This window comes from Maylandia zebra, unplaced genomic scaffold (assembly GCF_041146795.1).
Source record: "Maylandia zebra isolate NMK-2024a unplaced genomic scaffold, Mzebra_GT3a scaffold02, whole genome shotgun sequence".
Lineage (NCBI taxonomy): Eukaryota > Metazoa > Chordata > Actinopteri > Cichliformes > Cichlidae > Maylandia > Maylandia zebra.
The window spans coordinates 1,718,654-1,731,619 of record NW_027490032.1 but is presented as its reverse complement, the minus strand read 5'-3'; the positions used below and the strand labels follow the sequence as shown (position 1 = coordinate 1,731,619).

The 12,966-nt window shown below is 42.2% G+C and overlaps 1 protein-coding gene across 1 annotated transcript; it reads left to right on the top strand.

The window, feature by feature from the left end:
- The first annotated feature begins 215 nt into the window (after positions 1-215).
- LOC143415705 (prostasin-like) lies at positions 216-4,168 on the top strand. The gene is made up of 6 exons (XM_076881093.1): positions 216-293; positions 597-617; positions 950-1,103; positions 2,490-2,746; positions 2,831-2,951; positions 3,419-4,168. Exons 1-5 carry the CDS (start codon positions 236-238, stop codon positions 2,869-2,871), a joined length of 531 nt encoding a protein of 176 aa, XP_076737208.1. The 5' UTR covers positions 216-235; the 3' UTR covers positions 2,872-2,951; positions 3,419-4,168.
- Positions 4,169-12,966: the final 8,798 nt, after the last annotated feature.

The window sequence follows — 12,966 nt, the reverse complement described above, 5'->3', positions numbered from 1 at the left end:
TTACAGTAGCAGGTGACTGTTGTTGATTTGGGGCTGTATAAATAAAACTGAACTGAAAACTGAACCTGCCCCAAATTTCAGTGAATCATGCTTAACTGCGGTCAAAAAGCACAAAGACCAACGAGTCTGACTGGATTCTTTGGTGGGGCCCTGATGACTGCTAGGAACAGGCGGAGCTCGACATAAATTTGACATATTTAAAGTCTAAGATGACCTGAAAGAGGTGCAGTTAACCATGGCTCTCCAACAGTTTGTGTGCTGCTTCACTGTGGTGATCATTTTCTTCTGCAAAGGTGAGAAAATGATTTGATTGGTTGTTCTCTTTCTTCAAAGCAAAGACATGAACTGGTGGGTTAATGTTTAAAGGTTTTATGTCAAAATTATCAACATCATCAATGAAAAGTTGAAGTTTGTTTCAGCAAAGATGCAGATTTTCTTAAAAGCTGTTTTAAATATAGAAACTAGACCTAAAGATCTACAATCCCCTCCCCTAAAAAGTGTTGTGTTTAGTGTGATCAGTTCTTCAAGTTCGAAGAAAGCAGTCAGTGCTTACTTTCACAGGTTTAACAGGTTTGTCTGTGTGTTCTCATTTCCAGGTTGTCACTCACAGCAGCCCAGTAAGCATCCAAAGACATTTGAACCTTGTCTTCCTTCTGTCAGCTGTACAGTAATGAGCACATATAAAACTGTGATGTCCACATTTGAGTGTGCTGACTTTGGTTTTTCTATAAACTGTGATGTGATTTTGTTCAGTAAAATCTTCCAGTTTTCTGACACAGAGGAGGAACATTTGTGGATCACATGTAAACCACAGTCTAATGTTAAAATAACATCCACATAAATGTCACTGCTCAGGATCTCCCAGCAGAGCATTGATCAGTGTTATCTCTCTGAGTGGTTTTAATGTGGTGGCTGATCTGTTTAGCTGTGCTCTCTCTTCTCTTGTCAGCATGTGGCAGAAGTGCTGTGAACAGCAGCAGCATCACAGGAGTTCGTGACGCTGCACCAGGAAGTTGGCCCTGGTTCGCTGCTGTAAACACTTATTCTATAGGGTCTCTGATCACCGACCAGTGGGTGCTGACAGCTGCATCCTCCGTACCAACGTGAGTCACTGCTGCAAGTTTACACTTTGTTGAGGAGTAATATGAAGGTGAAGTGCAATATTTATATGCACTAGAGATGTTTTTTTAAAAGATATTTCCTCACTTCTTTTAACATTTAAAAACAACAGCTGTTACACAAATTGCTGAACTGCAAAGTACAGAGTTGTCTGCACAACAATCAAACCAGATGTCACATTAATTTAATTTCATCCTGTCGTGTTATTCAATTATACGCTGTACGATTCATAACCACACTTTATTTTCTTGTTCTTGCTCTGCCCACATATAACATAACATTCTATACAAAAACACACTGGTCTCGCCCTCTAGCTGCCATCAGCCTAACTACACTGACCGGCTGCATTAACATCTACTGTACAATGCAATTACACCACACATCCAAGTCATTGTTTTTTCGGAGCATTGATTTGTCAAAGATATGCTGTCACATGAAAATATTGATGATTCTGTCCGTTCATGTCAGAAGATGGTTAGCTTAGCATAAAGTTTTTAAACGGGGAACCTGCAGATAATAAATACAACTACGCACCTCTGTAAGGCTCATTAACGAACACATGCTGGGAAAGACTCAGTCACACAGTCAATTGTTTTGTGAGTTTTCTTTGTGTGCAGGCTGTGATCAGCTGACCTCACGTCACAGTCGCTGCTCACTTCAAAAAAATATAAACAGATTTACATGAGCTACATGAGCTCTGCGGCTGATAGCCAAACCCTGCACTCTCTAATGTCAGCATTCAAAAGAGAACTTAAGGATTGGCATAAATTGACTTTGGTGTCTGCACTCTAACACTGACCACGCTCTGCACCAGCCCAACACAGAGCAGCTCTGTAACCTTCACCATAGTCCTGCAAACTAACCAGTTTAACCTGAACTAATCTGATGCTTTCATGCAACCTTTGGAAAACACAGAATTATCAGCAGCACAATCACTGATCCAAGATCTGATTTTAGAAACTCATGAATGAATCATAAAGATGTAAGTTACATATCCGGACATGTTGGAAAAAGTTCCTGCTTTAAAAAAGTATCACACACAGTTTGTGTGTTTGCTGATGTTTGTTGAGCTTGCTCCTCTACAAACACTAGATCTCCATGCAGCACCTGAAACATAAACTTACTCAGTGTTATGGATGAATCTGACCATCAGAGTTAATTACTCATTTATGTAGTGCGCCAGCAGGTTCAACCACCTGCGCGCGCACACACACACACACACACACACACACACACACACACACACACACACACACACACACACACACGACAAAGGGCTGAAAGGAAAAAGGAAACTCGTGACATTGACTGCTTTGCTCTGTGACAATGATCAACATGAGGCACAATAAAAATATCTGTTGTGTGTGAAGGGATTACAGTAGCATGGTGGTCTTGCTGGGCAGCAACAGCCCGTTAGATCCAGACCCAAATAAAGTGAGGCTGAACGTGATAAACGCCACCTGCCATCCTGGATTCAACTCGTCGACTCGTGAGAACAACATTTGTCTTCTGAAGCTGTCGGCTCCTGTGAATTTCACAGACTACATTCAGCCGATCTGCTTGGCCTCAGAAAACAGCACTTTCAACAACGAGACCAGCAGCTGGGCCATCGGCTTTGGTGACATTGGTAAATCATAAAATATTTATTTGATTTTACAGCATTATGTTGGAGTCTTTAGAAAAGCTTGATGTTTAAATTCTCTCCAAACAGAGGCATTCAGGTATAACCTGCAGGAGGAAAAGTATCAGTAGTGGGAAACGATGTGTGCAAAGCCAGATTTCCATGGATCCCAGACAGCATCATCTGTGCTACAAAGACGAATTCATGTTGGGTGACCACAACTTTATTTACTATAATCTGTTGTTGACTGTCACTGAGATAATCTCATCTTTACTCACACTTTGGTTTACTTGTTTTACTGTCGTTGTCTATAAATATTAATATTCATATTTAATCAAAGGTCTTTTTTTCTTTAAAAAAACCTAATTTATTTAATGAAACTGATTCCTTTAAAAGAGCTGTCTGAAACTTTCTGTCTGTGGAATCGTCACTTTCATTTGCACCAAAGCAGCTGAAATGGATTCACAGTGGTTCATGTTTCCTAACTGGACAGACTGACATCGATTAAGTTTTACTGACTGTGATATACTGTGATGATCAACTACTCCCTTAATTTATTTGAGCAGTTTGCAACAAAACTACCAACAAAGTTAAAACTTTCTCAGGTGAAAAAGGTCAACTTCTAAGAGTTACACATCTGTATCTGTCCTAATAACTTTCATCACTGTCTTTCCACAGGATAAACTTGGAGCGCCACTCATGACTCAGAGTAAATCAGTCTGGCTCCAGAGTGGAGTTTTCAGTGTGCCTGGATGTACAGCATCTCCTTCAGTCTACACTCCTGTGTCCCAGTACCAGAAATGGATCAGCGACACAGTTACAGGGACACCACCAGGCTTTGTTACCTTCACCTCCCCACACAGTTCATTACAAACCACTGCTCCTCCTACTGCCCCTCCCACTTCCCCGACATGTGTGGGTGTGTTTTGCAGTGGTGAAAACCTGATCCACTTCACTCACTTCTCCTCTCTGTGTGTTCTCGTTGTGTTGCTCCATGTGTTTGCTGGAACTGTTGGAAACTAGATCAACACATTTACTCAAGTTCAATACAAACATGAAGAACTTTACCTGACATGTTACTTTATAAATAAAATAACCTTTTATTATTCATTGATAACAGTCTGCACAGCTTCTAATTGTAACTAACTTCCAATCCAATTTTATTTATAAAGAACTTTAAAATACCCAGCACAGGTCCAAAGTGCTGTACAGAAAATAAGTTAAAAACAATAGAATAACAGAAAACAGCAAAAATAAATAAATAAAACACATAATGCATGAAATTAAAACAGTCATATATTAAAAGAAAAACAAGATAAAACAGCATTGAATCAACTAAAAATAACTAAAATAAAAATTAAAAATAAAAATAAAAAGCAACATTTCACGTGGTGTCAAAGGCCAGGGTAAAGAGGTGGGTTTTCAAGAGTGACTTAAAAACATTTAAATAATTTGGTTGGAGAAATTCTTTCTGGATAACAGGGAGCATAAACATTTTGTATCAAAGTTTTATTCCGAGATTTATGCCCTAATTGTGGATAAATTGGCATGGTTGAGAAAATCTTGGGGGACGCTGCTTAAATGTGAAATAGATATACAGGCATGGGACAAAATCCTGCTCCTTCGGTTTGTAACCGATTTAAAGAACTGCAGTACTAAATTTGCACAATGTGTATATTTCTCCATATATTTATAGGAAGTATAATATGGGAACATCTCCAAACTGTCTCAAGTGTAAGGTCAGAGTGGGCACTAGATTCCACTGCTTGTGGGAATGTGCTGTTATCCAGTCATTTTGGAAAGAGGTCTGCGCCAATATTAGTACAGCCATTGGTCATCAGGTGACAGAAAACCCATTAATGTGTATATTGGGATATATTCCCATCTCACTGGTACAACATGAGCATGTAATTCAGTCACTGTTAATGTTGGCCAGGAAAAGCATTATGTTGAGACGGGTGGGGGCTGAGCCTCCCTCCATTTCTCTATGGAAGTCGCTCATCATTGAAGTTATGACTCTGATCAGGCTGGGACACTATGTTGATGGGAGCTCCTGAATTTTTGTGGACAAATGGAAGAAACCACTGGAAGCACTGGGAGTAACCTGTAAACTGGATCCTAGTGGACAACAATTATGGACATAATGTTGTAATACTCTAGTGCTGTTTAGTGTTATTATTTTGGATGTGAACCAGTCTTATATTTGTTGGGGAAAAAAGTTAAATAAAAGTTAAAAAAAAAATTAAATAGGTGGCCTGTCTAATCTCTAAAGGAAGCTCGTTCCACAGTTTTGGAGCTGCTACAGCAAAAGTACAATCTCCTCTAAGTTTACGCCCAGTCCTGGGTACATTCAGGCGCAGCTGATCAGCTGACCTGAGAGAGCGGGTGGGTGTATAAGGCTGTAGCAGCTCAGAGAGATAAGATAACTTAACAACAGTGACATGATGAGAAGCTGTAAAGTGCAGGTGTGCTCACTCACTGTGGAGCCTCACAGGTGTTTCATCCAGGCTGACTCCAGAGCAGCAGTGATGGGATGTTCCACGCTGTGCTGAGCTCCTGAAGCACTCGTGCACCTGAAGCATGTGACCATCTTACCTCTGGCACCCTGGGCCCAGATTCAGGTGTGAACCTGTTACATGGAGGTGAACTCCAGCACTAGTTTAAAGCTGATGGTGCGACTGGATGTAATGTTTCATTTTAATAAAACAAGTCAACAGGAAGTAGAAGATTAGAGATTAGATAGAACTCTATTAATCCCTCGGGTGGGTTCCTCCAGGAAATTCAGCAAAGAATAAATAGGAATCAATCATTTACTGACACTGTTTACACGTATGATTTTAACTAGAATACACCACCTCCTCCTTCGCCTCACACCACCTGCTACAGCTCTACTGTTCTATAAATACAGTCATCCACACCACTGATGTGAGGTCACATGGTTTATGTTCATATGTAAGGAGCAGAGAGACGTCCTAGCAGCTGACCTCAGGTCAGTTTAATGACTCTGAGCTCAGATGAGCAGCTCTGTTATTCTCACTGTGACAGGGAGACACTCTCAGACACTCCGGTCATGTCAGCTTGTTCTCATGCAGGAGGATCAGGAGCGCCATGTTTGTCATAGTCTTTATTTTTGAATCATGATGTGTTTGTGCCATCAGAGTCTGTCATGAGTACTCAGGGTTTCACAGCAGCTCTTCTGAATGCTGAGGAGGACTCCAACCTCATGTTTCACTTCTCTGAGGTTCTGATGTCTGTGAACACTCGTGTTTGTTCTCTGGGCTCATCTGGACAAAAACACCTTTCTGTGTTTGGGTCCAGCCTCATTCTGACTGACAGGAAGTGTGTTATCCATGAGCTGCACGTCTTTGAGAAAGCTGCAGTTTCCTGGTGTGTTTCCTGTCTGTGGACAAACACGAGTGTTTCAGCTAAGGACTTGGTTACTTCCACCTGTCGATAAAGGACATCACCCTGTCTTTTCTCTTTAAATGCAGCTCCAGGTCCTTCCACGTGCTGCTCTGTATTTGTGCAGTTTGTAGTCTGTCTTGGGAAACGTAGCACACATCGTGTTCTTCTGGTGTTTTCTCCTTGAGTGTGAAACAGTCACACTGACACTGTGCTGTTGTTCACAGAGGGGGGCTGATTCTGAGCTATTCTGAGCGCACGTAAAAAAAAATTGAGTGCAAGTAAAAAAAGTTTGCAAGTGCAAGTGTTGTATTTTGAGGAGAAATTTATTTTGAGCAAAGAAAAGCTGAATTTGAGTGAACAAAATTCATTGCTGTGTGCAAAAAATGTATTTACGTGTTTGCTATTATCCACACACACACAAAAGATGCCCGTTACCCACCAGCTGACCGGGTGGTCACTGGGGTTAAACATAATATATAAAGCCTTGGAGATAAGCGTACAAGGGTGTTTGGAAAGAAGAGTCTAAACACAGTTTGTTATCAGGGGAGAAATTGTTTGTTATGTTCAGCTCCAGCCTTGAGACCGCAGCTGGCGCCGATATGGTAGCCACATGGTGGTGTTCTTGCTTTAGTGTGAAGCACTACATGTCAATTTTACAGTTGATCTAATGTCCATCACTGGTTCCTCACCATTCCTTTTGGAGAGCCATGAGCCTCTCCACGATGTTATCCAGCTACACCGAGATGTCATCCAGTTTGCTCATAGAGCACGAGTGTTCACGACAGCCGTGAGCCTCTCCAAGATGTTGTCAGATGTTGTCAGAGTCTCAGCACTCACAGCAGCGGCAAGCTTCTCCAAGATGTCATCCGTGCTGCTTCTAATGAGCCCATTCTGAGAAGCCACGGCTCGCTCCATCGTTCCAATCAACATAGCAGGCAGCCTTGTGGGGATTTGAACAGCTGTTTCCGCTTTCTTTATTCTTCGATAAGCCAGGGCCAAGCCAGCGACAATCAGCAAGAACCCTGTTATCATGGTTCCAAAAAGATAGATGTCTTCAATGGGGTCTCCCAAACCCAGGTGTCTGCATTCAGGGACCAGTTGATCAAATCCATGTGAGACTCTTCCAGGGTAGAGGGAGAAAAGTAGACAAGACTAGACAGAGACATGAGAAAGCCAAGCAGGAAGGATAAGGGAAGGGAGAGGGAGAAAATGCGACCGCCTTCGTCAAGAGCCAGAGAGAAGAAGAACTGGAACAGTTTGCTGTGGTTTATTCTGTTCCTGTCATAAATAAGAGTCTGGTAGCACTTTGCTCTCTTTCCACATTTTTAGGAAGGAAGTTAAGAAGAGTGAGTGAGTCGTCTTCCTCTGTGGGCCCAACATCAGGCAGCAGCAACGCATTTTTAAAAACCCAGCTCACTGCTTCACAGTTCCACCTGTCAGTTTCTGCTCTCTGTGCTGGGATTCCCAGAGGAGGTTCGGCGTGGTGGTGTGTTCCCCTGTCGAGGGTTCAGTTTTTGTGGCCTGAGTTGGACGTGAGTCATCCTCTGATACGTATTTGGAGTTTCGTCTGACGATGGAAGCTGGTATATTATTTCTGTCCTGGGTTTTAGCCAGTTTATAATCCATAGGAAAAATCCCCACAAAACACTTAAAAGTCATAAAAATTCATTCAGATTTTGCAATTTGGTGACGCATCCATCGGATACTCCAAGATGAGCTGACAGAGTTCCTCTGACAGCTGAAGACAGATGCTGGGACCAAACAGGAGGATCCAAAATCATGTAATGTACCACAGACAGACAGACAGAGGACAAAACATTGAGAAATCCTACCAGTGGTTAGAAAAAGGCCAGATTAAAGGGACAGCACAGAGGCTCTGATCACGGCAGAGAAGAACAGGACCTAAGCATCAGATCTATAGATGCAAGAGTCTACCACAGCCAACAGGATTTTTTTTTATTGCAAAAGTTCACACATCCAGGCATCCACTGACAATTCAAGGACGAACCACATCAAACTGGGAATGCTGACTTGCATCTTAAACTCCCATCTCTCATAATATGAGAATTAGAAGACACAGAGTAAAGTCTTTAACATCAGATTAGAAAGGAAAAACAAAAAGAAATACAAAACACTTACAAAATACAAAACACATGCAAAACACAAAACACATACAAAATACAAAACACATGCAAAATACAAAACACTTACAAAATACAATACAGTTTCATAAACGTAAGAAATAGTGAGGCTTTGAAGGCTAGTGATTTTTGAACTGATGGTATGTTTTTGTCTCTTTTAGAACACAGTTCTGGATGGACCTTTTGAGTGACATGAAGGAAATGCACCTCTTTAATGGTAGTCATGAACACATGTGCTTGGTGCGCTTCGTTTTCATGGCTGTGCTTCAGAGGGATCTGAATGAATTCAAAAGGAAGTGGAACACGCACCTGATTCCCCCAGTTAGGTTGTCCATCTGGTAAAATGTGATGTATTACCTGCCTCATAGGTTTGTATCACTCTTGTCAATTTAAAATGTGAAAAATCAAAATTCTGTAATTTAAGTAGAAATCACAAAAATGACATTTTTTTTAGCACCTTTTAATCTCTAAATGGTAAATGTCCTGTATTTGTATAGTGCTTTTCTAGTCCCTAAGGACCCCAAAGCGCTTTACACAACCAGTCATCCACCCATTCACACACACATTCACACACTGGTGATGGCAATGATGCTCATGGGGGGTAAATGTGCAGTAGGTCTGTCTTCGATTACAACAAAGTATGGTTCAGGACTGAGATGTGGAGAAACAAAACTGACTCTGCAGAGCGACTGACCAACATTCCAGAGGATGAGATAAGATAAGACTGCAGCGACTCACAGAAACATAGAAGCCAAACAATTGAAGTCAGTTTCATTTATATATCACAAAACCACAACAAAGTGGCGTCAAAGCACTTTGAATTGTAAGGTAAAGACTCTACAGTAATAACAATGATCCACGTGTGTGGATCTTTTTGCTTCATCTCATGGAATTGAATAGAATAGCCCTTTATTGCCATTGTACTGGAGTACAATGAGTAAAAAAAAAAAGACTCCAACAGTTTTGTAAACACATCCTGTCCCTATCCTTCCCCTCCACCTCTCTGTCCTACTAAGAATCTGAGGTATAAATCCTCTTCAGCAGGCTGAGAAAGGGAAGTGTCAAAAATTATAAGTAAATAAATAAAGTTATCTGCCCTCACAAGATGCACTCAAAGATATTTTTCCAATCGCCTACAAGAGTGTGGACAAACTGAGGAGACAGTCATCTCAATCTTCAGTGAAAAACACAACGTAGTTAATTACAAAACGAAAATCCAAACACACATATCGCAAGATGCCCATTTCTAGGCATGGGCCGGACGTGTTGTTGTCTGAAGGTGATACTGATGCCAATTTGGCACGAATGGTAACGTAATCTTATTGAAATTTACAACATAGTGAAAGGTCTGTTATCTCCAGCTTAAAGCTGCGTCCACACTTACAGTGCTCAGGAAACCAGAGACCAACATTTGGCCACATCTTGCAACTTCTACTAACATGGCAATAAATAAACGTGAAAATAAATAAGAATAAACCAGCAGAAAAAATAAATAAAGCAAAACTAACACACAAACCGAGTGACTCGACTTCTTGTAGTGACCCACTTCGTCTTTGTTTACCTTTTGATAGTAAAGTTATTGCAAAGCAAATATGATCGAGTTTCCTGTAAATGTCCCTGAACGGCCCTGCTGGAAGCTGAGGTGTGTTTGAGGCGGGAGCGTTCACAGCTCTGTTACAAAGTTTCCACAGAATTCCACGTCCACTAAAGCCATTTCATTCTTTTTCTTCCCCTCTGGGATTATTTATCTTTTATTTATCCAGGTGAAAGTCTCGCTGAAGTTAAGATCACATTTCCAAGAGAGACCTGTCATCATGGCAGCAAAAGTTACAACACATAAAATATTCCATACAAACAAGTGAGTACAAACAAAGGTTATATTGGTTGCTTTACACATATAAAACACACAGACAAGAGGGAACAACCCAGGGTTTAGCAGGCGAGATGCAACAGTCAGTGTCTCTCTTTGCTGCTGGTTGTGAACGTGGATCGCACCAGATGGTGAAGTTTAACCAAGCTGGTTTCCATAACTAGCACATGTTTTGTGTGAGCTTGAGTGTAAAATGTGAACATTTTAAAGACTTAAGTAATCGTTTAAACCACCTTACTGTCCTTTCACCGTCTGCAAACTGATCTGGAGCATAAATGAGATTCAGAGAAATCAGAATAGTTTATTAATCCCAGAGGAAAGTATGTAATGACAGGTGCTCCAATAAATAAGAACAGTAACAAACAAATGGTAATGGTAAATGGCCTGCATTTGTATAGCGCTTTTCTAGTCCATAGGACCCCAAAGCGCTTTACACTACATTCAGTCATTCACCCATTCACACACACATTCACACACTGGCAATGGCAAGCTACATTGTAGCCACAGCTGCCCTGGGGCACACTGACAGGTAAATTGCAATTTTTAATAATACAAAATATCACGAAATAGTTCTTATATATAAATGTCCCAATATATATCACACCAAACTGAAATATAAATACACTTTCAATTAGGCTGTCCCTCTTAATCACTGTTTTTTTCTCCGTAGAGGATGTGCGGACATTAAAGGTGTACCTCCTTGTACATCAGGGGTGCCCAATCCCGGTCCTCGAGAGCTACTGTCCTGTAGCTTTTAGATGCGTCCTTGTTCCGACACACCTGAATCAAATGAATGGCTTGTTATCAGGCCTTTGCCAAACTTGATGGCATGCTGAAGAGATCAAACCATTTGATTCAGCTGTGTTGCAGTAGAGATGCATCTAAAAGCTGCAGGACAGTAGCTCTCGAGGACCGGGATTGGGCACCCCTGTTGTACATCCTTTAAACATTTCTACTGGCAGATTTCCAAAATTTTCCAAAGTTTTACTTAAACGAGGTTCAGGATTATAAATATGAGCCTGTCCATGATTGTAATGCACTAAGCAACAACACTAATCCAACTATAATTTGGGGTGTGCAGTATTTCTGGATTCTTTTTCTTTTAGTCCAAGATGAGAAAGAAGTGGAGGTTGGAGAGGATGCAACTCTCGATTGTCAGGGTCCCAGGGAGCCAGAGATCTGAGATGAAGCAGGAAACCAAGCTGAAAGTTACACCTGCAGGTGAGTTGAAGCCTCGAGTGTGTCCTCTGTAACCGTTTGTCCCTCGATGAGCAAGACTAGCCGGTTAAATCAAGAGTAAGAATTCCCTCTTCCTGCTTTCATCCATTTTATTAGTCATGTCCTGGCTTCAGGTATATACTCTTATGATTATACATTTATTGAACTGGTTTATTAGTAAAATATCAACTTCCAACAATGCCAAGATACGTGCATCTATCCACTTTCCTCCTGTTCTGCTACTACTGTGTGAATCACAGCTAAGCAGACAGACAGCTCTTTGACCAGTGACAGGTGTGCTGGCTACTTTATTAAGACGGCCCTTCAAAATGCAAGCAGAGTAAAACTAACAGACATCAACAAACATGTACCTCAGCCTCAGGGTCGACGCACTTATGGTATCAATTTCAATATCCTACGTCACCTGACAGGATTTTTTTTTTCATTTGACCTCTGACCTTGAGGTTGATATCCCTGAGAGTTATACTTGTCTGAGATTTTATAGTAGCTACACCTATGGTATTGATTTTTAATTCCTCTCAAGTTATCACATTCACAAACTTGGGAGTCCACGAAAATCCATGAACGTTTTACAGCTGAGGGGTAAAAAACAAACAAGGTGCAATGAGACCTGAAGTTACATAGTAGCCTGTTTCTTAAAATTAACTTCCCTAAAAATCACAATTGTATGTAAAGTACTAAAAAATTATAATTGAAGACACGTCAAAAACTCAAAATACTCAAAACACTGCCCTATGCATAGCCAAGAAAACTGTCCTCATGAACTGGAAAAATAAAAATAATCTTAATTCTAACCAATATAGAAATTATCTATTAGATTACATTAGTCTTGATACAGCCTCGGCCACCACATCAGATCAATTGCTCTGGGCTCCTTTGATCGGCTCCATCACCTAGTGGGGGTGGGGGGTCATAGTTTGGTCCCGCTTTTAATGTTGTGATTGGTGTGGGGGCAGGGACAGGCTTAGGGCGTCGGGGGGTTCCCCGGAGGCATCTTCCTTGGGGGGCTCAACCCGGGGTAGCGGTCATGTCCGGTTGGGGGCTCTTTTCTGACTATTTCCTCGTGGCTGCGTGCAGCGGGGCTAGGGGAGGGTCTGTGATGATGGACGTGGGTTACTGACCTGGTAGCCTGTCTGCCCCTGGGTGGGTCCGGGATGGGCGTGAGGGTCTGGGGGCGCTCCATCTCTGGGCCGGGGCTCTGGCTGGGCCTCGGGGCCTTGGGTCCTGGTTTGTGTGTTGCCGGGGTTGTGGGCGGGTGGGTGCATGGGGGCCCATCCCTGGCGCAGGGTGCCGCCGGTGCGTCGAGCCGCCGGTGGGGCTCTTCAACCGGTGGGGGAAATTGTCACACCTTGCAGGAGCTTTCCTCCCCTCAGGAACTCTCTGCAGGAGGGGGAGATACAGGAGAGGTGGAGGAAGATCTCAGCCTGGGCGTCTATTGTCTCATGTAGTCTGGAAGACGAGTGGATGGTGGGGTGGGTGCAGTTTTCTCTGTGGTGGGGTTGGGTGGACTGTCCCAGGCTCTGTGGGGCGCTGGGCCCCGGTCTGGATGGGCCTGGGCCCCCTTTTCCCTG

Coding starts and splice junctions, on each gene's coding strand:
- LOC143415705 (XM_076881093.1), top strand. CDS start 236: ATGGCTCTCCAACAGTTTGTGTGCTGCTTCACTGTGGTGATCATTTTC. Junction 294..596: donor GATCATTTTCTTCTGCAAAG/GTGAGAAAATGA, acceptor TCTCATTTCCAG/GTTGTCACTCACAGCAGCCC. Junction 1,104..2,489: donor GCTGCATCCTCCGTACCAAC/GTGAGTCACTGC, acceptor TTGTGTGTGAAG/GGATTACAGTAGCATGGTGG.